Source organism: Cyrtonyx montezumae, unplaced genomic scaffold (assembly GCF_038088225.1).
Source record: "Cyrtonyx montezumae isolate F1298 unplaced genomic scaffold, pur_monq_1.0 scaffold_8, whole genome shotgun sequence".
NCBI classification, from domain to species: Eukaryota; Metazoa; Chordata; class Aves; order Galliformes; family Odontophoridae; genus Cyrtonyx; species Cyrtonyx montezumae.
The window spans coordinates 111546691-111573956 of NW_027072089.1; the positions used below are offsets into that span (position 1 = coordinate 111546691).

Consider the following 27266-nt stretch of genomic DNA (forward strand, 5'->3'; position numbering starts at 1 on the left):
GTCCGTTCTGAGCTCCTTTCAAAATCGAAGGCGTAAGGGGGAGAGGGAGATAACGGGAGCACGGCGGGGCTGGGGGCTTGTCGCCGCCTGTGTGCTGGCGGCTCCTCGAGGGGCTGGGCGGCGGTCCCTGCGACGGGACAATGCGAGCCCACTGCAAATGAGCTCAGGTATCTGCCCGGCCCGGCCCGCCTCGCCCCGGGCCGTGGGTTGATATGGTTGGTGCCCGAGCCCTGGTACTCTGGCAGAGCCCCGCGATGCTTCCCATAGCGATCGTGTTCTCCTGCCAGCAGCAGAGGAGGGAGGATTACCGAGAATTAGCGTAAATTCCTGCTAGATTTACCTGCTTATTTTTGGACGCTGATGTACAATTAGTGTATTTTACAACCTTTTAAAAGCGGTCGTAAATTACAGGACTACAAGGGCTCTTTGTGTTGGTTTAATGGGCTGCTTAAATCTTAACTACAAAAAGGCGCTGCAAACGTCCACTCACGGAAATTAAAAGCGAAAACACAGTGCGAGGGAACCTTCCTCCGGTGGCACGCACCCGCAGCATTTCGTGCACGGATATTTGGGATTCCTAAAGTGTCCCGGCACTCAGCCTCAGCTGGCTCTCGGCACAGCTTCCACCCAGGGCACAGGCACTAGCTCTGCTCTTTTTATCTGCCTCGAAGTGATCAAAGAGCGACTTTATCTCGACCAGCCTCGCAGATGTAGGTAAACAGCTCAGCATCCCAGCAGATCCCAGATCTTTCGAGGAAGCAAGGAAATAAATACTTGTGTAGAGTGGCGATTCCCATGTCCTCTCCGCATGGGAGTGACAACCTGACCTCTTAACAACTGCCATAAACGTAAACATGAAAGACGGCAGAAATTCGAAATCTATTTGTACTGGAGGTAACTTTAAATCACATTAATGCTAGGAGCGTTTATTGATGCCAGAGCTGGCACAAAGGGTTTCTCGTAATGAGTGCACGTTACGAACTCAGATCTGTTTGTTGTTACCGAGGTTGGAATTTCAGCCCAGCTCGGAGCCATGTGTATATAGCACAGAAAAATCAGTAGCAGACCTACTGAGAAACGCCACGTTTTCTTTTTCTTTTTCTTTTTTTTTTTTCTTTTTCTTCTTCCAGAAACAATGTTTCAGGTCTCCAAATCATCGAGGTCATAAAACACAGTGTAGAATGTCCAGGAACAGGAACAAAGTAATATATGGGATGGCGGAGGAAATCTAGCGTCTGCTACTTACATGGTCTTTTGAATTCGTGTTTGTAAACTCGTAATCATGGTAGTGGAGTGAAGAAAACCTCCAAATTCGGCGGGGGGAATCATTTTCAGCTGCGACCCAGGACAGTTTGCAGTAGTGAGGACTCCCCCTCAGCCCTCCCGAAGCACACTGAGTAAGGTATTCAGCCGTCAAGGAGTTACTTTTCTCAAGAATTAATTAGTTTCCCCACTGCAGACACGAAGTTAATTGTTAAACAGTAGTTTTAGCATTAACTTGACCATTAATACTAATAAAGATGTTCATAGAAAGAAGGTTTTGAAGCCAATGGCCACAGCTAGCGTTAAGGCATTTAAGCTGACTTATGATTGTGATTTATTGCTTTTGTAGTTTCTATTTGCTCAGGACTGCAACTTCTAAAGCCATCTTTCTGCTTCTGACGCAAAGCAGTCGATAACTTTCTACAACGGCCCCTAGAAAGACTTGCTCTGCTTTTTTCAACAACTGCTCCATTCCCCATTAATTTCGGTCTCATTGTTGCAGAAGAACTTCTCTCTGTGTTTCTTTGATGGGACCTAAACGCGCCGCGTTTTAAAGAGCCATGAATCCGTCCCGTCCAGTAAATCTCAGCCTTGGTTTACGTTTAGGACGAGGGCTGTGGAGTGCCCTATGGAATTACACGTCGTGCTGCTAGCTGCAGCCTTGTCGTGTGCGGATAATGCTCTCCTCTCTCTTTCAGAGGTCTACCATTTTTATTCCAGTTCCTAGTGAGGGATAATGTATGTGTGCCCTGTCACGAGCTTAGCGTCTTCCATATGAAAAATTGCAAATTCTCCCTCTGCTGTAATGTCACGCTGACTTTGCTGCACTGTCCACTAATATACACTGTTACTGATGGGCTTAAATTCCAGTGGCCCACTTTTACAGCCCAAGTGAGAGTACGAAGGCATGCCCCCAGCAGTAAAAATCGCCTTCCAAAAGAAATCCCCTTCCCTCCTGCTCACTGAAGTGCAGGTGAAACGCTAAGGGGGGATATGCGGTTGGTTGAAAGTTTTCTTCGAGCTCGTGGGGGTGGTGGAAAGATTTAGGCAAAGATATACACAACACGACGCATAATGCTGGAGTCACAGGACTCGGTCAGGAACACGTTAAAAGCACGAACCGTCCCATTTTCTGTGACTCCTTCCAGAAAAGTTGGGTGAGATTAGAGCTTCTTTTGTTTGTTTAGTTTATTGTGTCAATAGCAGAAGTTAAATAGCCTTGCAGGGAAGATGTGATGTGTTCACACACAGGCGAGGCTGGCTCGCTGGGCAGGCTCGGGGGCCGAATAGGGCTTCTTTTTTTTTTAAAATTTTTTATTTTTTTATTTTTTTTTCCCTTCAGGCAGAGAGCTCCCCCTCCCCAATTTTTTTTTTCTTCATCGTTAGAAACCTATAATTTTGTGCATCACTCAAACTAGCTGTATAGGAAATGCGTAAGCATATGTTTAACAGCAAGGTCCCAAAAGGTTTTGCAAAATTCAGAGGCACGCCAGTGAAGGAAGGTGTGTTCTTCGTAGTGTAGTACAAGGACAAAAATCATCTAGCCTCTTAGAAGAGAGCCTTTTTTGCCTTTGTCAGGTAATTATAGGTCTTTTTAGTTTCTGCAGAAGCCCCGATGTAGCGTGTGGGAGGCAGCAAGCCCTGCACAATGGAGGGCAGAGGCGGCCGGGGGCGCGGGGGGGGAGGCCGGGAATCGTCCCGTGTAGAAAGGAGTTGGAAAGAAATGCATTAAGATTTGGTCTTTCTTCGGGCTTGTAGAGAACGTGCGACGTGGGGCAGCGTGGTGGCCCGGGGAGTGAATGCCGATTAATTAGGCTAAGTATCAGAGTGGTGCGATCCCACGTCGCGAGAAGAATTCCTCCGACTTTCCGATGGGATTTGTATAAAGAAATGCTGATGCGGGATGAACCGAGACTCGAACCAATCTTCCCCCCTAGGCAGCGCCAGCTCTTGATTGAATTTTTTATTTTTTATTTAATTTTTACTTAATTTTATTTTATTTTTGTTCCTTCCCTTAAATCTCTTCTCTAACATATCGGGCTAAGGCTCTAAAAAGCCACGGCTCACTCTCAGAAACCCCGCTCCTTCAATGATTCCCTATTTCAAATAAAAGGATTTAAGTTGACGTATGACCACGTGAGCACATAATACAGCGCATTATTGTGGCATTTGGAGTGGAGACCCGGTCTGGCTCCGTCTGCGATTACGCTTTTCCAGTTTCTGTTCAGAGCAAGCACTGCTTTCTATTATTTTTTTTTTTTTCCTGCCCCCATCACCGTCCCCTCAAGAGCTGGCCATTCCGCTGACAGCTTTCGTTCCTTATGGAAAGCTTATTGTCGAGCCGAGAGGACGAAATGCTTCGTTAGAAAGGATGGATTTTATTTTAAGGTATTTCCGTTGATTGTTCATTTATGTGGTGAGTTATTGCTGTTCGAGGCAAAGGTCAGTAGAAAAGGCTGAAGTGAGTGCGTGTGTGTGCGTGCGTGTGTGTGCACCGGGGCCAGGCTGCTTCCCCCTTTGTTTCAGTTTGCTGCGGTAAATATTCCGCTCTCCCCTCGCAGCGAGCGGAGCTGCTTTATTTATTTTTCTCCATAGAGATCCCACACTGCTGCTGATGGCCAGCTGCCTCCGCTCCGGCCCCTCGATTGCCATCTTATCGTTATTTATGGCCGGCGGGAGACGGGAAGCCTCCTTTTAGTGTTCTGTGGCATTTTGATCATTATGATTATTTTTATTTTTATTTAATTTGAATACATCTTTTTTTTTTCCACTTTCTTTCTTTCTTTCTTTTTCTGTTTTTGCACTTGTTTACTTATGTGTTTGCGGGGATCGGGGCTTGGGTGGGAAGGAGGGAGGGGGGCACGGGGGGATGCTCCCGGACTGGGGTCGCGCTCGGGTTTGCTGCGGAGCTTGTTTTATTGCGCGTTTGTTCGGCCGATGCCGAGCTGGAAATCGATGAGTATGCGATTGTGCTGCCATTTTATTTATGATGCTTCGGTGGTGCTTTGCTTGCCGTGAGCGGAGGGCTGCACGGGCGCTCAGCTCTGTGGCGAGGGTTCCCCTTCCCGAATGAGCCGGAGCTCCTCTCCGCTTCTCCTCGGTGAGGAGGAGCTGAGGCGAGAGCCAGCCGCGTCTTCCAGCAATAAGCAGCCTTGGAAGTGCGGTGGGGTTTTATTGAATTTGATCTTGTTGGCGTTTTGGTTCTGTTTTCCTCTGGAAAGCGAGAATAACAGGGATAAGAGTGGAAATTAGCTTCTAGGAGAACGTACCGTAAGTTCATATCCGTACGGTCTATTCTATAAATACGTACATACCGTATATGTAAGTATGTGCATATATATAATGTGTATAAATATGTCTGCGTAGTCACATTATAAGGAATGAACTGAAACGGGAGGGCAAAATGTTACATAAAGTGACACTGCCCCGGCGGGTCTCCGCTTTGGGAAAGGTCACAGCTCTGAGGCTCTATCCTCCAATTTGGTCAGTGCCTATTTCTGCGGTACCAATTTGTCCCCAGTACCCGGTGCTTCCATGACACGTCTTCTAGGGGTCGGAAAGAGGAAAAGAGACAGAAAAGCGAGGGACGAGATACAAAACGAGTTGAAAACAAACAGCAAAAAAAAGGTTTTTTCCACATGAACCTATTGGCGGCCGTTCTGTGGAGACCTCGGGGGCAGAGACGTTAGCGCTGTTTTCTCGCCTTCTCGCTCTGTAAGTCTCTCTCAGAACAGAACTGACCCAAACATCTGAGATTTCCCCTCTTGTCGTGCTGAGCCAAACCCTGTGTCCCTTTCAAGAGGGGCAGGATAGCTGCTCCGCTCAGGAGCGTGTCTAAAAGCCAAGGTTAGCTTTGCCATGTTTTGAAATGGGCCAAAACGCACCTCAAAAATAAAGCGTAAGCTTTAATTGCGGCTCCATTACTTGGCAGCGTTTCCTCTGATTTATGACCCAGCTCGGATGCATATTGACCCAGCTAAAACACTCATAAATAACACGGTCCTGCTCCGGAGCAAAAGAAAGGAGAGTTCTGTAGGAGAGGGCTATCTCGGCAGCTTGGGTAAATAGCCTCGCTTTGCTGAGCAAAGAGCAAACTGTTAGCGGGGATTCTCTGGTGTTAGGGAATATAAAGAACGACTGGGATTAACCACGGCTGCTCTCACTTACTCGGTTGCCCAATCCCTCTGATATCCCCTCCTAACGCCCTACAGACCTGCAGAATTCGTCCCGCAGCTCCCAGCCTTGCTGTTTCGACCCTAAGAGTTTCCCCCGAATCAACCTTGTATTATATTCGAAGCATCCCGTGACAAAGCGCTTTCCGGGCACTATTTTATTCGGAAACTAAGACAGTGCAGGATCCCGAAAACTGAACTTTTCGGGTGGAAAAAGAGAGTCGACCGTGAGTCAGGAGTCAGCCCCAAAGGTCCCTCTCCGAGCCCTATCGCTCCCTGCGGAATGTGGCAGAAAGAAAATATTCGGCCCCTGAGAGAGAAAGGCAGATAAAAGCAGCGGGGGTTGTGCGGTGGGACACTTATCCTTCCATCATAAAGCACATTACGAAAAAAAAAATCATCTTCTCGTGTTTAAAATGACCTCTTTGGGGAGAGAGGGGGCGTGGGGAAACGAGCTAAGAGGCAAAAAGCTGTTTTCAGGCGGAAAAGACGAATGGAGGAAATACCTCGGTATCCCCATGAACTACTTCGGTTCTCACCATTAAAGTCCCTCGCAAATCCCTCCGGTTTTACAAAGCCCCCCCTCCGTCCCCGTCCCCACTCTCAGATACAGACATGGTGTCAGAATATCCGGCTCCGAAGTTAGAAAACCCTCCGAGGGAAGGACGGCACACGCTCTCGGCAGCTCTCCCGGCCCGGCCCGGCCCGGTCCGGCCCGGTCCCGGCGTCCGCAGGTTTCCTTATCCTCGGTGCTCTCTCCGTCACATTCTCCTCTTTATTCCGGAGTGCTCCGTCGGGGCTCGGAGGTGTCTCTCGCTATTCGGTCGGGCACAGGGGAGAGCGACGGCTCAGCAGTTTCAGAAGAAAGTGTGGGGTTGATTATTGACTAAAAAGACTTTTCTTCCGATGCCACATTCACGGGGTTGTTTGAAGCAAAATGCATACGCGGGATTTTTGCTTCTCCTCTCCTCCTACGCTGCCCGTTTCCCCTTTCATGTGGTGCCTTCTCACTTGTGCCATAAGGAGCAAGTGTTTTCTGTTTTAGTGCTCTGTTTACAGCTTTGGTGCATGAAGTCATAAATCTTGCATAGCCATAAATGACAAAAACCATTGGTATGCGTAAGAGGCCACCCCAGCCTTATAGTGCTTTTTATTTCTCGCTTCCCCCTCGCTTTGTTTGTGCTTTAGGATGACGCCGGGCTCCCTCGTGTTTTTAACGGACTGGTTATATTTTTAATGCCTTAATTAACGAAGTAACGTCAAATTTACACCTCGGCGCTACGCGGAGCCCCGGCTCGGTTTCCGAGCCCACAGCCCGAGGGGCCGAGGCTACAACTTGCTTTAAGTCTTCGTGTGAGCGCCCGCTTTGCACGAGCTCTGCTGTGTTGCTCTTGCACAAAAAAAAAAAGGGGGTTGAACCCCGACCCAAAGCCGGGAAAAACGAGGGGAGAGGGTTCCCCGAGGAGCAGGAGGCGGGGAAGGGCTGTGCGGCGCGGGGTCCACGTCCACGCGGGACGGCAGCCCACGCGTCCCCACGGTGCTGCGGGCACCCGGCCCGGCTGTGCGACACATGGGGGTGGGAGGTGGTGGGGGAAGCGGCTCTGCGCCCGTCCTGAGCGCTGGGGATATTTGGGGGGCGGGGGGGTTCTGAGTGTACATCTGTGTGTGTGCGCTCACGCATGCATGAGTTAATAATTAGTAACTCTAATGATTTCCAGCGTGGCTCTGCGAGCATTGCCCAGAGCGGGGATCCTGGTGGGCTTTGGTTGGCTCTCCGGACCCGGCGCTCCGGGCCGCTCCCCCCATCCCCGGCTCCCAGCCGGGCCGTGCGGTGCTCCGGGCGGAGGGGCTATTGCGCGGCCGCCCCCAAACCCCGTTCGTGAGAGGGACAAAACAAACAGCCCCGCCGCAGAACCCCGGAGGCCGGTGAGAGCGACCCTTTGTGAGCGCCGTTTGTCTTCATTAGCATAATTTTCCTGGACTTTGGTGACGCCCGGGTGCTGGGGGGGGGAGGGGGGGCCGCACTCCTTCACTGCCACACTCCTTCCCTCTTTCCCCCAGGCTTCCCCAGCCGGCCGCCTTTCTTTCTTCCTGCCTTATAATTTTTTTTTCTTTCCCCCCCAACCCCCTCTGCCCCCCTTTCTCTTTTCCTTCCCCTCCTTCCCATCCCCTCCAGGCGCGGGGAGCGGCCCTGGGAATCGTCCCCATCCTCCGTGCTCTGCGCAGGGGGAAAGGGACAGGAGCAGGGTGGGCAGCGCGGAGCGGGAGGGAGCCGAGGAGGCGGGGGTCGGGAGCAGCCGTCCCCATCCCGCACGGGGCAGGGCTCGCCCCTCCCGGCCGGCGTGGAGGAGCTGAGCCGGTGCCCATCCCGCAGCTGCAGGGACTCGGCCGGGGCAGATCAATCTCTGCTCCCCGGGCTGTGCCGCCGAGGCTCCTAAAAAAAAAAAAAAAAAAAAAAAGAGGGGGGGGGGGGGGAAAACCATGCTGGCTTCCGCCTCAGTCGTCAGAAGTTAAGGTAAGCAGGCCACAAATACGCTGCTATCAGTCGTGAATGGCGGAGTTTATGTCCCAGTGATTTATGACCGTAGACTTAAATGTCGGTTCAAGAAGAGTTCACAAGCTGGGGCTTCCTTCCAGGCAGTGACTGATACCCTTACACTTCGTGTTCAGGCAGCTCTCTCTCCTCTCCCCCCACCCCCTCACCTCTTCTCAACTTTGTCTTTATCTTTCAGGAAATCTTTCTGGGGGGCTGCTGTTTTTTTCAGTCCCGGAGTCAGAGTTTGGGGCTCGGCCGGGAGCTACAGGGGAAAGACGCGGTGTATTTAGGGATGGGGAATGGGGAGGTAGGGGAGAGCAGAGACGAGGAGCGAGGAGGCGAGGGGGACATGCCTGGGGGAGGCAGCTTTCATCTGCTGTCTCCGGGCTGTCTGGCGGGGGGAGAGGCTGGAAAGGGGCTGAGAGGTGTATTGCGCAAATGGGGATGGATGGACCCGCTTAAATTTGTCGCTGGCAAATTTGGGGGCCCAGTTGTTTTGGCCTTTTGTCTTCGGTGGGGGCGAGGAGCGCTGTTCCCATCGCGGGCTCCAGTTTGGGTGGCAAGCCTTCCTCCTTCCGCCCTCCCCTCCTCCAGCTCCCGTTAGGGCGCCGCTATTATCCGCTCCTTGTCTCTAATAAATCCCGCTAGTGCTGTTTTCGCGAGTAATGGCCGTGCGCTGCTCAGGTTACCCTAACTTTTAGGAAGTGATTAACTCCCGCAGCCAAAGGCGGGGGCTGATTTTCCTCTGCTGGCGGGCGGCCGAATTTTCATTAATATTTTGCCTTCGAGGCGCAGCCGCCCATTGTTGGAGCCGCGGGCGCGCAGCTTTGCGCAGAACATTGCGCGGCCGCCGCTCTGCCCGCCGACGGCACCCGGCAAAACTGGGAGAGCCCGGGGAAGGAGAAACGTTTGGTGTGGACAGCATGAAAGGAGGGTGCCCTTTGGAAAAGGCTGGATTGTTCCCTTCCTGTTATTGCGGTGCCTGCTTTCCCTCTTTCTGAAGGAAAGGAATTGAGAAAAATCACACCAGGCCCAAATATCGTTAGGAAAGAGGCGAGGAGCTGGATGCGGTGTTTGCGCCTCAGATCTTGATTGTCTTATTGGCTTATTAACAGCCGGAGAGGTTGATGAGTGCAATAATGGTGCTGCCGCCCTGCTGTAGGTGCGCTACCTTCATTTGGTTGGGATGTAACAAAGGAAAGGCTGTTTTCTAAGAACTTGTATAACTTGAAAGGCGCAGAATGAGATCGTTTGGTGCATGTGTTGCCTAAGACATTTCGCCCCTAAGCATTTGTCGTCGTTAGATGTTTTTGGGGAAAATAGCCAGCTGCTCAAGCGCGGGGAGATCAGAGCTGCTTGGCCCGAAAGGATGGAGCTGTTTGGTCAGTAAGGGGAGAGGGGTCGGCGAGCAGCTCGTTGAGATTTCTGAGAACAATATATATGCGTGTGGGACGAGCTGCTGTATGGGAGATGGAGCACAGATCTCCTCTCTCATTAGTGCGGGCCATTCTTTGGCTGGTTATTTTCAAGTAGCAGGAGAATTTAATTTGAAAAAAACAAAAGAAAAGAAAACAAAACAAAAAACAACCAGAGAACAGAAGGACGGAGAGAGCAGAAAGAGAGGGGAGAGAAAGGGATTCGCCCGGGCAGGAGCAGCATTCTCTGGGTCGGTGTCCACCCTCTCCCCAGCCAAGTGACCCTCATACATCAAATTACATAGCAGCTTCCAAGACAGAACCTATTATCGCTAAGTTGGAAGGAAAGTTCAAGCCGTGGTCATGGAGATGAACGCTGGTTTTTCAGGTTCCTGGTGTTTTGTTGGTTGTTTTTTTTTCTTTCTTTCTTTTTCTTTTCTTGTCTTTTTTTTTTCTCTCTCCAATCCATCATGTTTTAACAGGTAGAATCTGTCTGATTCCACGAAAAGTTAGTGTCTTGAAATAACTGATTAAAAACAACAGCAGAAGCACCCAGCTTGCCCCTGCTGGCCTTGCTGAAAGGGCTCCGAGCCGGGCTGGGTCCAGCGGGAGCTCCAGAGCCGCTCACGAGGGAGGGGAGAAGCCACGGAGGGGTTGTGGCAGTGCGGTATTGAAGGGGTGTGGGGTGGCGGGGTGGTCCCGATATCACTCCAGAGTCGAGCAGGAGCCGCTGCGGGGCTCGCCCGGGCAGGAACCACTGGTGCCAGGGTGCTTGACCCGGGCGGCTGGAGGCGATGTGCGAGCACGGAGGGGAGAAGGCACCGGCTTTGTTTATTTTCCTATCGAGTGTTTAATAGACAAGCCAAAATCTGTCACTTGGGATCTTCGTGTGTAAATATCTCTGGCTGCAAAACCTTTCCACCCTGCTCCTGCTCCCTGCCACACGTAGACAGGAACAATCTCATGTATTTCTTTGAAGTCGGATGGAGAGCCGTAACCTGGAGAGAAAGGCTAAAAATAAAAAGACGCCGGTTGCAGGGGAGGGCTTGGCTGTGGAGCTGGAACGGAGGAATAGCCCAGCCCCTTTGCATTAGTGATTCCTCGATCACCCTTATCACGGAGACTGGTATTAAAACAGCCTCGCGGTGATAAACGACCGACCCCTTTGCTGTGTGGTGCCCTGCCCTGTTTCTTAAGGAGAAAGAAAGGAAAAACCTTAGAAAGACCCTATCCCAGTGCAGCAAAGCACATATTTGTAGCTGCCAGTAAATCCAGGCAGCTTTTACATCGAAATGCTCTGCGCCTGAGGCCAAGTCATGCTGCTAAATATTGCTGACCACTTTTTCTTTTATGGCTTTCATGTCACTTAGCTATTGAAAGTAAGATGGATTTGCACCATTTCTTCACCCTGCTCTGCTCTCCCCACACCCCAGGTCTGCCCGGAGCGGCCATTGGAGGAGCAGCGCCACGTGACAGAGGGGTGCCAATGTTATTCTCCAAGGGTGTCAAGACCCTGTCAGTTTGCGAAATAAATATTGGGAAACAACGAAATGCAAAAAGCGACCTACTACGACAGCTCTGCAATCTATGGTGCCTACCCCTACCAAGGAGCAAATGGTTTCACTTATAATGCGAGTCAGCAGCAATATCCTCCGTCTTCATCACTTGTGGAAACTGAGTACCACCGCCCCGCGTGCTCCCTCCAGTCCCCTGGCAGCGCCGTGTCCCACCACAAGGCCAATGACATCAGTGAGAGTTGCATGAGGACCCTCCCCGGCCAGCCTCTGCAGCCCCCCAGCCTCGCCGATCCCCAGGCCCAGCCACAGCCACCTCCAGCCCCGCAGGCACAGCCTCCACCTCCGTCCTCGGCCTCACCATCTCAAAATGCCAGCAGCAACCCTGCCCCGGCCAACCCTACTAAGAGCCCGGCTCTTAACTCGCCCACCGTGTCCAAACAGATATTCCCGTGGATGAAAGAGTCTCGGCAAAACACAAAGCAGAAAAACAGCAGTTCCAGTTCAGGTATGGAACACATTTCCCTCACGTGTCCTGTGGGGAGGGGGCAGCCCTGGGCACCTTTGCTTCTGGGAGGGAAGGGAGGGTTGGGGGCTTGTTTTCCTCCCTTGTACAAAAAGGTGTACAAAAAGGGGGCAAAACTAAAGGGAAACATCCCATAACAGTTGCCCATGGGCTTGATGGCTTGCGATGGGACCTCAGTGACCAAACGACCCCCTGGGATCTTTCCCAACCTTGCAGGATGGATCCAATGTGATTTGGTTTCCTTGCTTGTGCCCTCCTGCATCTATCACGTTTCATAGGTAATCCCCCATCCAGTAAATCATGTCAGTGTCAAGCAACCCAGGCCTCGAGCCAGGGGCCTGTCCCGAGTACTTTGTTGGCACAGTGCTACTAGATTAATAAGACAGTGACCTATCTCTGCCGAAGTGTAACGCGAATAAAATAGCTCATAATCACGTGCAGTCGGGATCAATGCCCTGAGTTGCAGTCAGAACCTCTTCCTACTTTTACAGGCTGATTGGCAAAGTTACAAGACCGGTAAACAAAAGTCTTCTGAAGTGCCATAAACTTAAGCCCATAAAATATTATTTGAGGGATGGCAGTGTACATTAACACTTTTAGTACTCAAGGAAATCCAAATCAGTAACACCAGCGCTAACTCCAGTGCCCAGGAGTTGTGTTTATATTTATCTCTTCCTCTTTTTCTCTTCAATGTGCCTTGGAAATAGGGTCCAAATCTTTAGCGAAGGTCTCTGCCAGTGTACTTTTAAAGCTCTGATAATATTGCTGTTTACAGACTTCCACAGTGTGTATTTATTTTATTAAAAAGCAATAACAGTTAAATATGCCTGTATGCCTGTACACAGGCACAGACGCCATATGCTCTTCTGATGTGCATTATACTTCCCAATCACTACCATATGTTTATGTTAGATGTGTGAGAAGCACTACGTTGCCAGTTCTATGTATGTTACAACATTATGTGTAGATACCTGACCTTCAGACATTTATAGCTGATATATGTACAACAGGGGTATCAGAAGAAGGGGCTATGGATCTCTATGGTTGCAGAGAACAAGTAGTTCTCAAAGGGTCTGAGGCTGATATGGATGTGGAGAAATAGGTTCACCTTTAGAGTTTCTAAAACCTGCCTTATTTCCGTGAACCTTTCTTATTCCCTTATGCAAAGCTCAAGGTATGTTGCGTGGTGTCATTCTTTATTGGAGCAAGTATAGCCACACAATGGTACCAGTGAGGCAAAGGAAGACTACTGGGGCTTGGAGCATGATGTGGCTGATCTTGTGCTGGGGTTACTCACTGCACATGTGGGCATCTCATGCCCAAGAGCTGGGCAGGTGCTGACATTGTTGGGCACTGTCTCCAGTTGCCATGTCTAGGTTCATCATCTGATTGTGTTCTTTGTGTGATTTACATAGGTGAGAGCTGTGCTGGTGATAAGAGCCCCCCAGGGCAAGCGTCCTCTAAGCGAGCCCGTACGGCTTACACAAGTGCCCAGCTGGTAGAACTGGAAAAGGAGTTCCACTTCAATAGATACCTTTGCAGGCCACGAAGGGTTGAGATGGCCAATTTGCTCAATCTCACAGAAAGACAGATCAAAATCTGGTTTCAGAACCGCAGAATGAAATACAAAAAGGATCAAAAGGGCAAGGGCATGATGACCTCTTCAGGAGGACAGTCCCCGAGCAGAAGCCCCGTCCCTCCAGCTGCTGGGGGATACCTAAACTCTATGCATTCTTTAGTAAACAGTGTCCCGTACGAGCCCCAGTCGCCTCCGCCATTTAATAAGCCTCATCAAAACACCTATGGCATCCCTGCATCGTATACCGCTCCTCTTAATAACTGCCCACCTCCTCAAAAGAGATACACGGGGACAGCAGCTGTGACACCTGAATACGATACTCACCCTCTTCAAGGCAACGGTTATGGGAATCCACATATACAGGGAAGCCCCGTCTATGTAGGGGGCAACTACGTGGAGACCATGACCAATTCCGGGCCTTCCATCTTTGGTCTAACTCATCTCTCTCATCCTCCCTCTGCCAATATGGACTACAGCGGGGCTGGGCCGATGGGCAACAATCACCACCACGGACCTTGCGACCCACACCCAACATACACAGACCTTACCGCTCACCATCCTTCTCAGGGAAGAATTCAGGAAGCGCCCAAACTCACCCATCTGTAGGAGCCAGGAGTCACTAGGTGGAACGCAAAGCCCCAGCGTTTTAAAGTACTCGTCCCTTCCTCTCTCTCTCTCCTCCCCGCTGTGCGCCCTTCTCCCCTCCTTTTCTTCTTTCTTTTGCTCATTTTAGTTTGTTTCGTTTTCTTTGGTAAAAGCGTTTTCTAGTTTATGTGACGTAGCAATATTCGTTGCTTGAATTGCTCTATAGTTTCACTAGTGGATATTTATCTTCTTGAACTGCAGCCTCGTGTCTCACTTTGGGAGCATACAGAGGCTTTATACTTTACCTTCTACACTTTTATCAAAACAGGGTATATGAACAAATTTTCTATAAAAGGAATTCTTAAATGTGAATTTGTTCGTACATGATTGATCCCACGGGGAAGCAATTTTTTTATTGCACTTCTTTTAAATAGCGAGAAAGACATCAGAAGCGCTTGGACAGGGATTCCCTGGACAATTATTGATACGTGTAAGTCTTTCAATGTGTGTATGCTGGTGAACATTCAGATTTATTTATATTATTTTTTTTTTTTGCAAACATTGAATAATCTAAGTGTTTAAAATTTTATTTATCCCCATTTGTTCATATTTATATATATATAAAAAATCTGTACCCTGAGTATTCAGGAGGTATTTACCTGGCCATGTGTTAGATGGCATATCGGCACGCGTAGGAAATATCATTTGAAAGGGAACTATAACTCCTTTATTAAAATGATGATAACTGTGATGATGACGATGCAATAAAATCTGGGAAAAAAAAAAGAAAAAAAAAAAAAGATCACAGCTTGAATAATTGATGCCTGTAACATCCAGACAGGGAGAAAGAAGGCGTGTGAAGCTGAAAGGCTTAGATTTGTTTTGAAAGTTATACATTCCTTGCTGCTCACGTTCTGAAAAAAAAAATAAAGTTTTTATTCTGAATAATAAAGAGTTAAGGCCATGTTATTTGCAGTGTGAGGAAGGGAGAGCCCTTCGTGACGTGGGGAGTCGTTGGACTCGCCTGGAGCTCACACGGTGCTCCGCTCTCCCACCACACACCTCTGTAGTGCCTTTTCGGGTCAGAGACAGAGAGGGGGATTCGTTATTATTGTTTTTCCCATTGGGTCTGCCTGCCGCCTCCCCCATGCCCGTACGGAGGGCGGGGCCGTGGACCGCGGGTGTACACGCGGGGGGGGGTGTGCCGTGTACGTGCACGAGCGTGTGCGCGAGAGCGAGCGCGGGGACAGAGGTCCGGCTAGGTGCGGTGCGGTGCGGTGCGGAGGGGCCGCGTGGTGCCCGAGCTCCCCGAATGGGGTCGGAGGAGAGCCAGGCGGTGGCCCCAGACCCCAACCGTGGCTGTGGGGTGGGTGTCGGGCACAGCTGCTTCTGGGCACCTCTGCATCACCATTGCCGTTTTGCCCGTTTTCTTTAAAGGAGTGGGTTCTCCCTCGTCTTCCTTTTATTTTTATTATGATGATCATCATTCTGGATTTCAATCTGGGGCCGTTTCCTGTTGGCCAAGCCTCCTCCCCTTCTCTGCAGCCTGAGGCTGTGGGGGAGGGGAGCCCCGTGCTGCTTTTACTCGTCCCCCCTCCCCCCATACCTCCCGCCCCCCGCGCGTCCGTGTGCATGCGTGTCCGTGTGTTGCGGGGCTGTGACACGCGGGGGTGAGCGGGCACCCGCGGGGTACTCCGGGCCGAGTCAGTCCGAGCGGAAGGCAAGAACCTCAACGCCGTGTTTAAATGCCATGTTTCTTCCTTCCAGGCCAAATGTCCGTAATTTGTAGGTTGAAACTTGGAAGATAAATCAAAGCGGACCTTAATAGACTGGGTAAAATATCCCCGTGCGCGTTTATAGAGACGTATCCCTATGCTGTGTAGATAATCGCGCACGCTGTTTGCCATCTGTATCTTCCAGAGCAAAGAAAAAATGTCGCCATTTTGGTCGCACGCTGAAATATTATTAATCTTTGGGCTTTATCTTGCTCCCAGAGCCACTCTTGCCTGATGCCGAAACATTGCCACGCAGCTGCGAATCTATAAAGCTTTTCTGAATAAGTAGGTAAAGAGTGCTCGGGCAGAGAAAGGGATTGCGGATATATCCGCACCACGAGGCGCGTTGCGGTCGCAGACGTGTAACCGTGGAAGGAAGGGTTGTTTGTTCCGATATTTTTCATCGAAACCCGATTGTCACCCGGCGCAGACCAGCGACAACGTTATTGTTTTGTGGGCGAAGAGGGCATTTTGGCACCGTCGCAAGGCATCGCTCGTTTCCAATTAGCGAATATATAGAATCCAAACGTCCCCCTCCCATCAGATAAATGCGATAGATCAAACAAAAGGTAACGGTACAGGCGGAGAACTCAGCTTGTGAGGCTTAGCACCAGGACTGCATTTCTGAAAATGTCCAAAGAGAAGGAATTCGGCTTTTCTTCCCCCTCCCACTCCAAAGAACGAAAAAGACAGGCGGTTTTGCCCCCTTCTTTCCTCTCCCTATCCTCAGAGCCTATACGTTAGCAATACGAATTTGTATTTTTGCATTCGAGATTTGCCCGATTAAAAGATCCCTCTGGAGGCAGAAGTAATTGATTTGCCCAAGAATTTCGCGTCCCCTCTCCAAAGGTTTTGTTCCAGGTGGTTTTTGTATTAGAACGACCACAAGGAACAAATGTGCAGAATAGAGACACCCACGCAGGTTTTACTCACAAAGCCCGGTTAAAGTCCAAACCTCTCTCTTTATTATTTGCCATCCTGCTGTTAATCCCAATATTTTCCAGAAAAAAAAAAAAGAAGAAAAAAAAAGAGAGAAGAAAAAAAGCAAAGCGCGACCCCGAGGAAGGAGCAGAGAAGCAAAATAAAACCGGGCATTTCCCACAGCAGAGCAGCCCTCCAACAGCATATTTTAAAAGCAGCTTTTTTCCTTGTTTACCCGCGTTTCTCGCTCTGCCTCTTTGCTCGGACACATTTGATCTTGGAAAGAGTAAGAAGCTCTAAATGTGTTCTTAAGGGCCAGAAGCTGTCAAACCTTTTGGCGGCCAAGATTGATCGCGCGCAGACACCACCAGAGCTTTGTTTGGACTAAAAGCAAGAAAATTAAACCCTTTGCATTTTCCAACAGCATCGATATTTGTAAGGCATCCCTTTCGAGGGATTAAATGACAAGTCTCGTTCTATATTTTATTTAAACAAGCAACCACCAAAAAAACCCATTTAAAGCCTCCCAGCCCCTCCCCTCCCCCTCTCTCCAATGCCTTCGCAGATATGCTACATCTTGAGGGTGCATTAACTTAAAACCGATTTTTAAAATGCACTTCGTGCAGTCTGGATGTAGACCGGTCCGCTGAGTGTTTGGGGTTTCGGGTGGTTTTTTTTTTCTTTTTTTTTTTTTCTCTCCCCCCCCCTCCTCTTTCTTCTTCTGTTTCTTCTTTATTTTTGCAACACGAAGAAGACGCTTTGCCGACCCCCTTTTGGCAAATCCGAAAATGCAGAGCGACGGCCCAGCCCGGCGCTGCGATGCTGCCCGGCAGCTGGAGGACACGGACACAGCCCGGAGCTCCTGCCCCGGCCCGGATCTGCGCACAGGACTCGTCGGGCCGGGGACGCTGCTGGCATTGTCATCCGCTCTCCCGGTTGTGCCCAAAGCGTCCGAATTCAGGAGCCGACCGAGCGGAGGCACATGGAAACGACGGACAGAGCCAAGCTTCGGAGACGAGAGCCGTGCCCCAGGTTATCGCCCCGCAGCTCTGCCTGGCCCCGTGAAAACAAACCCGCTACCAGCCCATATATATCCTGGTAATCGAAAATACTCACCAGACCCAGCCTACTACGGTTATTAAGCAATTTATGCCAGCAGACGGGAGTATCGTTTGCAAGTTAAGGCACAGGATTTTGGCTTTTTTTTTTTTCTTTTTTTTTTTTTTTAAAGAGGCACCAGCCAGCCGCGTTTGCAGCCTCGCGATTTGGCTCGCCCAGAGCGGTGCTCGCAGGGCACGTTTTTGTGGTCCAATCCCGGGAAGGCAACTGGAGAGGGAAGTCACGGAGCGCGGGGGTTGCTGCTGCCTGTGTGACTCTTCCCTTAGAAGCAAGGTTGCTGAGGAAGATCCTCTTAAACAATGGCTCGAGACTGGCGGCCAATTGTTCTCCGTACTGTACAATAGATGGCCACCCAAAAAAAAAAAATAAAAAAATAAGAGGATAAAAGAAAGAAAGGAAAAAAAAGGAAAGAAAAAGATTTAAAAAATGAAAAAGATAAACAAATTATTAATAAAAAAGAAAAGGAAAAAAAAAAAAAAGGAGCCCGTAGAGGCTGAGTCTGAAGCGATAAAGTAGTTTTGGAGGAAGTGTTATTCCCGGGGAAAAAATCAAGACTTGAGACTCCTGCCTGGGTGCAACTTCTTATGTGGGGGCCTGGCGGTGTCAAAACTTTGAAGATTAATGGATGACTTTGTTAATGACTCACGGCGTCAGATTGAGGTGCTTAAATGATTTGTGAGGTGCAAAGCGCTTTCCTGACAGTCCCAAACAATGAGGGGAGAGTGCGCGGGCGGAGGCGAAGAGGCAGCGGGCTGCAGGACGGGCGCACACACGCGGGGACACACGGACACACGCACACACCCCCGCAGCCGCCGCACCAACGCACCCCCGCGCCCTTCCCCCCGCCCCGATCATTTCAGATTAGGACGCCGAGGGGATAGATGCGGGAGATATCGTTTCCCTCTTTAAAAAAAGTGTAAATAAAGCCTTTCTGGCCCCCAATGAGGCGTTCCTTCCCGACTTTTTTGGATCAATCAAACAGACAGTGGCTTCTTTTGATTAAAGCCCAAATTGTCATTGGGCAGAGGCAATCATGTGACAGCCAATTCGGTCCAATTTCAACCTTGTCTCCATGAATTCAATAGTTTAATAGTAGCACGGTCCCCATACGGCCGTAATCAGTGAATTAGAAAAAAAACACCCCACCAGCGATCTTCTATGATATATTTTTTTCTCCTCTCTCTCCTTTTTCCTGGGCCTTCCCCCCCCCGAGCCCCCGGCATCCGAGGGAACTTTTTCTCCGCGGGGGCTGCGAGTTGAAGGCCATGAATTTCGAATTCGAGCGAGAGATCGGTTTTATCAATAGTCAGCCATCGCTTGCTGAGTGCCTGACATCTTTTCCCCCTGTCGGTGATACATTTCAAAGTTCATCAATCAAGAACTCGACGCTTTCACACTCGACACTGATTCCTCCTCCTTTCGAGCAGACCATCCCCAGCCTGAACCCCGGCGGCCACCCTCGCCACAGCGGCGGCGGCCGCCCCAAGGCGAGCCCCCGCGCCCGCAGCGGCAGCCCGGGCCCCGCCGGCGCCCCGCCGCCCCCGGAGTACCCCTGGATGAAAGAGAAAAAGGCGTCCAAGCGATCCTCGCTGCCGCCCGCCTCGGCCTCCGCCTCAGCCGCCGGACCCGCCTGCCTCAGCCACAAAGGTCAGTCCCGGGGCTCGCCGTCCCCCGGCCGCCCGCAGCCCCCGCTCGGACCGGGCTCCGCGCGGAGCCCAACTTTGCCAAGTCGCCCCAACGCGGGATGATTTATTTGAGTTGGAGCTGACCTCTCTTGTCTCGCTGTCCTAGAGCCGGGCTATTTGACAGTAATGAAGAGTGATAGATTGCTCCCGCTCAGCTCGCCGGCTGATGCATTAATTATCAATCGCGCGATGGCCGATATAAAGTTGGCCGCGGCGTGGGGAGGGCGCGGAGCGGGGGCCGCGGGGCGCGCCGAGGGGCTGGGGGGGCTCCGGGAGCCGCACAATGGGGTCCCGCGGCCGAGGGCGGCCATTTTGTTGCAGTCGCTATTTTATGCCATGAGGACATATGGACGGAGAGGCGCTTCCACGCGGAGGGAGAGGGAGAAGCGCTGCCTCCCCCCCACCACACACCCACCCCCAGCCCGGGCCGCGAGGGGCTCGGGGGCCGCGGTGCCATCCGCGCTTTTCCCCGACGTGAGCGGGGCTCCGCTTCGCCTCCGCTCTTCGCTGCGCTCCGGGGCGCGTGTGGTGGTGGTGGTGGTGGTTCGCCTTCTCTTTTTCTTTTTTAACAGACCCCCTTGAAATCCCCGATAGTGGCAGCGGTGGATCTAGGCGGCTGAGGACGGCCTACACCAACACGCAGCTCTTGGAGCTGGAGAAAGAATTCCACTTCAACAAGTACCTCTGCAGACCGCGCCGGGTCGAGATCGCAGCGCTGCTGGATCTGACCGAGAGGCAAGTGAAGGTCTGGTTCCAGAACCGCAGGATGAAACACAAGAGGCAGACCCAGTGCAAGGAGAACCAGAACGGCGAGGGGAAATTTAAGGGCTTGGAGGACCCCGAGAAGGCGGCGGAGGACGAGGAGGAGGAGAAAGCCCTCTTCGAGCAAGCCCTCGGCACCGTTTCGGGAGCGCTGCTGGAGAGGGAGGGGTACGCGTTTCAGCAGAATGCGCTCTCTCAGCAGCAGGCGCAGAATGCGCACAATGGCGAGTCCCAAAGTTTCCCCGTTTCGCCTTTAACGAGCAATGAGAAAAATCTGAAACATTTTCAACACCAGTCACCCACTGTTCAAAACTGCCTCTCAACAATGGCCCAGAACTGCGCAGCTGGCCTCAACAATGACAGTCCTGAGGCCCTCGAGGTCCCCTCTTTACAGGACTTTAACGTTTTCTCCACAGATTCCTGCCTCCAGCTTTCAGACGCGGTTTCCCCCAGTTTGCCGGGCTCTCTGGACAGCCCTGTAGATATCTCCGCTGACAGCTTTGACTTTTTTACAGACACGCTCACCACGATTGACTTGCAGCATCTGAATTACTGAGAAATTAAAGACGTCCTCTCCCAGGGTCCTGCCTTCTCCTCCTCATTCCTCCCCTTTATTTTTTTTTTCCAGTGAATTAATTTTATTTCCTCCCCCCCCCCTCCCCACCCCCCTCCCCTCCCGGTCGGTATGTTCTGTTTGTCCCCTCCCTTCGCCTTGCCATTTTACCGATTCTGACCAAGTTTTAGTTGTCTACGGTTTTAACCTAGCCACGTTCTAGGTCCTTCGACAAAAGCAATATATGAGGTCTGTAAGAAAGTGATCATATAGGGATCGTATTGTCACTTTCTTTTTATTTTTGTATTGCATTAGGATGCGTTGTCATAAGTATTTTTGGTAGAATAAATTCTTGTTTGCTACAAGGCGCTTTCTCTTTTTTTCTTTTTTTTCCCTTCCTCCCTCTCTCTCTCTCTCTCTCTCTCCTTTGAGCACTGATAACACAGCGAGTATTTCTCCCCCACCCTTCCACTATTAATCCACTAATAATCAAACCCTGCCATCTCTCTCTCGTTGGCAACGCAGGACATTTAGTGGAGAGGAAAAAACACGTTCAAATTCTTTATTGCGAGGGTTCTCAGAGGGGAAACAAACAAACAAACCCGAACCATTCCCAGCTCCTATGGCGATTTCTTCCCTTTAGTGCATAACCACAGCATCTCCGTCCGTGTGGACGCGGAGCTTGGGAATGCTCAACTCTAACAAAGGCGTAAGGGAGAGCTTTCTCTGTTACAGACAAAACGAGAGGCACAGTCAGGAGGGTGCATGTCTCATGCAGAAATGAGCCTGGTACGTTTACCAAAAGCTTTTTCTCTTTCTTTCCTTTTTTTTTTTTTTTTCTCTTTTTTTTCGGGCATCATATATATATATATTTTCTTGACCATGAGCAGCCAGCAGGCTGTCTGGGAACCTTACAAAATCTGAGCTCACAGAGTGCGTTCGACGGGTCCCTCCGCGCTGAGTGATCCAGGAGATCAGCCCTAAAAAAGAGAAGGAAGGGGAAAGTTAAAGCTTGCAACACTCAAAGGCCGCGCAAATCAGCGAGGGAGAGATCGTGCCATCCGCTCGGTCCTTTTTAGAGACGGTGAGGGGACGGGAAGGATGGTATTTTCTGTTCAAACCCTTCCTGCGGGGCGATCCAAAAGGGAAAGCTCTCACTCCCGAGCTGCGGTTTCCTCGGGGTGCTCGCTGAACAGTGCAGGGAAACCCTCCGGCACATCGCGGGTAGCAGCAAGGCCGGGCCTGAACAGGGCGAAATCTACTCCTTGGGACGCGAGTGGGGGCTCCCACGGGTGGCGAGGGGGACGGTGGCCGCGGTTCCATGAGTGGGGATCCTGTGTGAGGAGAGCGGGGACCTAGGAATAGCCCAGAGCTGCCCGTCCGTGCACGGAGAGCCGTCTCGCAGCTCTGCACCGCGCTGTGGAGCCGGGATGCGTGGGTTATAGCTGGAAGGGCTGAACGCAATTCTTCCTAAAGTCATAAATCAAAGGCTTTCTATGAATGAGAATGTCATCAAAGAGATCAATTGCAGGAACACATGCACAAATAAAAATCCTCTTACGTATTTGCCGGGGCTGGGGATCCCCGTCTAAAACCATTAAGTGAGAAGGCGTTTAGTCATAATTCATTTTTATTGCTCCTTTAAAACAACAGCTTGGCTGAGCTGCGGCCGCAGCGAAACCCCGGCCCTGCTCCTGCCCTCCTCCCGCTGCAGCCCTGCGCGGGGAGGGCGGCCCCAGCGGCCCCGCACCTCCTGGGCACGGGCCGAACGGGGCTGCGGTGCGCGGGGGCATTTCGCGGCCCGATGTCTGCATGCTGAAAACGCTTAAAAAAAAAAAAAAGAAAGAAAAGGAAAAAAAAAAAGAGAGAGATAAAAAAAAATCCTCGAGAAGATTTCAAATTTTCGCCTACTCGAATTAAATAGACGTGGGGGTGCAACGAGCAGGAGTCGCCTTAGATCCAATCCGTGATCCCCGGAGTGCTGTGGGGGCGAACTCCAACGCAAAAGCTTAAATGGGCGGAATGGCCCCGTGGGCCCCACTCTCTCGGACAGGAAACGATTTCCAGCCCCATCCCGGAGCAGAGCCGCCGAGGGGCAGCGGCTGTAGGGCCGGGGGTGGCCGCTGCCCCTCACACTCAGTACTGGCAGCAAAAACATAAAGCATCGCGAGAGAGACAATGCAACAAAAGGGATGGGGGCTGCTCCCAACAATGGCACAGAAAAGGGGGAAAAAACTAAAAAGGATTTCAGGATGCTGGAGACTGTAAGAGAGGCGCTGTAATTTGCCGGGATTTATGGGTAAAACAGACCCACTTGCAGTTAAATATATGTTTTTCTTCGAAGGCTGTTGTAAACAACAACAACAAAAAAGCACTAAAAAGATGCCAGCTCTTTTATTGGTAAACAGTCCCTGAGGCCCTCCTTCTTGCTCCGTCTTGTGCTGTATTTATTACGACAGGTTTACGAGAATGAAATGAACGCGTTTCCATAGTTTACCATAGCCCACACTGATGCACTATAATGCCATAAACGCCCCCGGAGTGTTGTTGCTGTTGCTCTCCCCACGACCCCCCCAGAGTTTAAGAAACAGAACCTTCCCAGAGGGCCCTCAGCCACTCGTGCCTGAGCAGTAAATCAGAACAAATAGAAATCCTAAGAGCGGCCCTTCAGCTTTCGCTGCCCGTAGAGAGGCTTTTGGGATGGCATGGGGTGAAGGCTGACCTAAGAGCAGCGGGAGAGCCTGCACCTGGGGGAGGGTGTTGTGTTTCGGAGGGGAGGGAGGAGCTTGTGGGTGAGTGAGTGTGTGCGTGTGCTGGTGAGCAGGGAGAGGTGGCAGGGCAGGGGGAAGCCTCTGGGATTTCAAATCAAGCAGCAGCAAGCGCACAGCGATGGAAGATCCGGCCGGGAATGCACCTGCAGCAGCACAGGAGGGAGGCAGCTCCTCCCGGGACCACTGCCTGGTGCACTGACCGTCGGTGCCAGCCCCTCTCCCTGAAGATAAATGGGAGCCCTGGCACGGATGGATGCCTGCTCTTTGCATCCCCTTCCTCCTTCCGTATATGTAATCCGAGTATGGGGTCGCAACCCACGTCTTGCTGCCCTCCCTCCTTTTCTTTCCACGGACCCATTTTTTTTTCTCCCCGTGGATGGGAGTGGGGAAGGGCAAGCTTAAACCGATGCACGGCGCAGTTCCCAAGGGTCCTGGGGCCCCCTCTGCCACCGGCCATCTGCCACCTCCCACCACGGCTGGCCTGGGCGGTGGCGGAGCGCGGGGACAAAAGGGTCGGACTGTGGGCCCTGCGTCTCCTGCCTCTCTCCGGGCCTTGCCCCAGGCCGCCTCCCCGGGCTGCGACCTGCGGCACTCCGGGCACCCTTCCCCCGCCCGGGCCGGGACATGCGGGTGGCAGCGCACCGCGGGGACACGGCAGATGGGTTGCGGAGCCCTGAGGGGTCAGTCCCCCGACTCCCCCTCCTCTACCCCAGCCCCGGCTGAAGCGAGGAACCCCGGAGAAGGTGCGGGGGGAGAGGAGATGCAGGCCAGGGGGAGGTTGGTGTGCCTGGCAGAGCACAATGGCCGTCAGTCCCCGAAGCGCCTCATTTCCATGCTAATGTCCGCGGCCGCCTGGTGATGCGGCTGGACAAGCCCCTTTAACTCTTGGCGTCGCGTCGCGCTGGGCTCTGCGGCGGGGCTGGAGCAGCAGCCTCATCCCTATCCCCCGCATTATTCTCATCCCCGTCATTATCCCCGTTACTGTCTGTCTCCATCCTCACCCTCGGTCTCATCCTCACCCCCGTCGCTAGCGCTGATGCTCTCCGCTCTGTCCCCAGCACCTCTTCCCCGCTTCATGCCGCGGATCCAGCCCTCCCCCATCCCAAGCTAGGAAGATGACAAAGGTGCCCAGCACCAGTTTGACAGCCGGATCGGCGCGGGGGCAGTCCGGCCGGGCCCACCGCAGAGGCACTCACCCTAGAGGGGCCGGGCTCCGCGGGCCGGACTCCGCTACCGGCTTCTCCGCTGCCTTCCCCTCTCAGCCAGCGGGCGGGACCCCGGCGGAGCGGCAGCCCTGCCCCCTCGGGCCCCGGGGGGCCGCCGCCGCCCTGCCCCGCGGTGCCGAGCCGCGCCGCGCCGTGCCGCGCCGTCGGAGCGCTCGGCGTTTAAATGCCCCCGACGCGGCGATCTATCAGCGGCAGGAGCCGGGAAAGTCCCGCAGGCGCCGCAGCCATTGGCTGCCGCCCCCCACGTGCCTCCCCGCTCGCGGTACCTTCGTGTCATTTTCCTCTCGGCCCCATGGAGGAAGTGGGAAAGTTGGCGCGGCCCCGCCGGACGCTGAAGACCCGGCGGCGTGACAGCGGGACGCTCCGAGGATGAGCTCCTTCCTCGAGTACCCCGTCCTCGGCGGCGAGGCGGGGGCCTGTGCCGCCCGCTCCTACCACCCCGAGCACGGGATTACAACTTTCCAGCCCTGCGCCGTCAGCGCCGGCAGCTGCGGCGGGGAGGACCGCTTCCTCGTGGGCCGCGGGGTGCCCCTCAGCCCCCACCGGCACCACCACCCCCCGGCCCAGCCTGCCGCCTACCAGCACCACGGCGGCTTGGGGGTGTCCTACGCGCACCCTGGCTGCCCCCCGACGTACGGCGCGCAGGGCTTCGGCACCGCCTACGGCCCCTACGCGCTGGGACAGGACGCGGAGCTGGGCGGCGGCTTCCCCCCCTGCGCGCCCGCCGTCTACTCGGGCAGCCTCTCCTCCGCCGCGGCGCAGCACCCACACCAGGGCTACGCGGGGGGCCCCGCGCAGTACGTGCCCTCCCCGTACGGGCAGGAGCAGCAGAGCCTACCCCTGGGCACCTACAACCATGCCCTCTCTCCCCTCCACGCCGGCCACCAGGACAACTCCCGCTCCCCCTCCGCCGACACCTCGCCGCCGGCGCAGACCTTCGACTGGATGAAAGTTAAAAGGAACCCCCCTAAAACAGGTCAGTGGCCGGCGGGAGCGGGGCAGCCCGGCCCGGTTCGCTCTGGCCTCCGCCGTCGGGCCGGCTCGGGGCGGCGGGCGCAGGTGCCCCCGGGGGCGGCCGGGTCGTGTGCCCTCAGCGCTGGGTGGGAGCAGGCGCCCGTTCTTCGGTCCCCCTCCCACCTCTCCCGTGGTCGTATTTCGTGTAACTCACAAAGCACTTCCCGAGTTTCCCCGACACAGGGAGTTTAGCACCTCGCACCCCATCACTCACCCTGCCCTGGCTTCTCCCGTATCCCGAGGACTCCCCATCGCTCGGCCGCTGCGGGCGTATCGATTACGTCGCCTATAAATCATTTGCGCTCACTTATCGCCGCCCGTCCCCTTACAGGCAAGGCCGGAGAGTACGGTTTCGTGGGGCAGCCCAACACCGTCCGGACCAACTTCACCACCAAGCAGCTCACCGAGCTGGAGAAGGAGTTCCACTTCAACAAGTACCTGACCCGGGCCAGGCGGGTGGAAATCGCTGCCTCCCTCCAGCTCAACGAGACGCAGGTGAAGATCTGGTTCCAGAATCGGCGGATGAAGCAGAAGAAGCGGGAGAAAGAAGGGCTGCTGCCCATCTCCCCCACCACCCCCACGGGCTGCGAGGAGAAGGTGGAGGACCCGTCAGAAAAGTGCTGCCCGTCCCCCTGCAGCGCCTCGCCCGCATCCTGCGCCTCGGACCCGGGACCCGCCGCCAACTGAGCCCCCCCTCCACCCCTCCTCGAGCCGCGGTGCGCTCCGTCGGTCCGTCCGTCTGTCCGTAGGTCGGGCCCGGGGGTGCCGGCCCGGCCGCTCCCGGCCCCTGATGCCAAGAGGTTTTCTTTCGGTCCCCCCCCCTCCTCGCCTCCTTGCTGGAGGAGTTGCGTTGGCACACGCGTAGGTTCTCCCTCCTCCCCCCAAGGACGTTCCTCTGAGTTTCCCTGGGTGACAGACAGGTCATGGAGGGTACATAACCTCACGAAGAGATGCACTATGGCAAGTGTTTACACGACTTCTAGGACTTTCATCCTTTAATTTAATGTATACTTCGTTCGTGTCTATGAGTTTGTTGCTTGTAAATACTTTGTCCGAGAGATTTATCTTTTTACAGATTTTTCTAGAGATGACGTTTAGATGATCAGGTGAAGCAGGGTGAGTGCATTCGCCAAACCGGACCCACTTTTCAATCGGTCAGGCTGACGGCAGCATCAAGCAGGCGTGTTCAGCTCCAGCAGATACCTCAAAGCGTAGCGCTATTTCCCAACACGTGACGAACAAGGCTTCAATTGCACTAGGTTTTGTAAACCTTACCCGGTGTGCTTGTCCTCCCTCCCCCATACAGCTGTGCTGGGCTGTGCCAGACCGAGGGGCACCGCCGCCCCACAGACCTCACCTCTCCCTATTTACGTATCCCCCTCCTTTAGCCTCGATGTCTTTTCGACCCACTCGTGAATGTGTCGGATGGCCAAATGAATGTATAACTTCTGTGGTTGGTGTCCGGGCTGCTGCATGCCGCCCCGTGTGTGCTGTACTCGGGACACGGAGCTCTGTCGGGCGGGAGCCGCGTCCCCCGACGTTGCGTACAATCACCAGGGCTCTGCGGTCCCCACCGCTGGGACCCAGGGCAGGATTTACGGGTCCTTACCATGTCTGTAATAAATATATTCCGCTTTCAGGTAGCCGTGTGTCTGCCTCTGCGTGACGTCACTGGCGCGTCACGGCTCGGCTCCCTCGTTTTCCGCTGTTGGGGACTTCCGAGGGGAGAAGGGAGGGGGGTCCCTGCCCGTTCCTCCCCATAACACTCACCTTCTTTCTTTCCTATGCTCTAATACTATTATTTTTAGAAAAAAATAAAGATAAAAATGAGGCCCTCCGCTGTAACTGGG

At 53.1% G+C, this 27266-nt stretch overlaps 3 protein-coding genes and 1 long non-coding RNA gene across 12 annotated transcripts in view; 3 read left to right on the forward strand and 1 right to left on the reverse strand.

Annotated features, from left to right (window-relative positions):
* HOXA3 (homeobox A3) overlaps positions 1 to 14521 on the forward strand; it is a 44357-nt gene extending 29836 nt beyond the window's left edge. For 6 of the 9 annotated variants that reach the window (XM_065752915.1, XM_065752918.1, XM_065752916.1 and 3 more), the window contains 2 exons: positions 10820 to 11408; positions 12842 to 14521. In XM_065752915.1, coding sequence (XP_065608987.1) covers positions 10937 to 11408; positions 12842 to 13611 — 1242 coding nt within the window. In that variant the 5' untranslated portion in view covers positions 10820 to 10936 and the 3' untranslated portion in view covers positions 13612 to 14521. Of the gene's footprint in view, positions 1 to 3590; positions 3652 to 7032; positions 7951 to 9319; positions 9775 to 10819; positions 11409 to 12841 lie in introns of those variants that run through there. The other 3 variants (XM_065752920.1, XM_065752919.1, XM_065752921.1) reach the window with 3 other exon arrangements.
* Positions 182 to 6044, reverse strand: LOC136059049 (uncharacterized). The gene is made up of 3 exons (XR_010623181.1): positions 4578 to 6044; positions 1247 to 4476; positions 182 to 747 (listed from the first exon to the last, which is right to left on the reverse strand). It is a non-coding gene; the product is annotated as an uncharacterized LOC136059049 (long non-coding RNA).
* Positions 14522 to 17160: 2639 nt separating the features above from the next.
* HOXA2 (homeobox A2) lies at positions 17161 to 20770 on the forward strand. Its single transcript, XM_065752924.1, has 2 exons — positions 17161 to 19052; positions 19663 to 20770. The coding sequence occupies exons 1-2, from the start codon at positions 18671 to 18673 to the stop codon at positions 20406 to 20408; spliced, it is 1128 nt and encodes a 375-aa protein (XP_065608996.1). The 5' UTR covers positions 17161 to 18670; the 3' UTR covers positions 20409 to 20770.
* Positions 20771 to 24674: 3904 nt separating this feature from the next.
* HOXA1 (homeobox A1) lies at positions 24675 to 27044 on the forward strand. Its single transcript, XM_065752931.1, has 2 exons — positions 24675 to 25378; positions 25748 to 27044. Exons 1-2 carry the CDS (start codon positions 24772 to 24774, stop codon positions 26101 to 26103), a joined length of 963 nt encoding a protein of 320 aa, XP_065609003.1. The 5' UTR covers positions 24675 to 24771; the 3' UTR covers positions 26104 to 27044.
* The last annotated feature ends 222 nt before the right edge of the window (positions 27045 to 27266 follow it).

Coding starts and splice junctions, on each gene's coding strand:
- HOXA2 (XM_065752924.1), top strand. CDS start 18,671: ATGAATTTCGAATTCGAGCGAGAGATCGGTTTTATCAATAGTCAGCCA. Junction 19,053..19,662: donor CGCCTGCCTCAGCCACAAAG/GTCAGTCCCGGG, acceptor CTTTTTTAACAG/ACCCCCTTGAAATCCCCGAT.
- HOXA1 (XM_065752931.1), top strand. CDS start 24,772: ATGAGCTCCTTCCTCGAGTACCCCGTCCTCGGCGGCGAGGCGGGGGCC. Junction 25,379..25,747: donor AAGGAACCCCCCTAAAACAG/GTCAGTGGCCGG, acceptor GTCCCCTTACAG/GCAAGGCCGGAGAGTACGGT.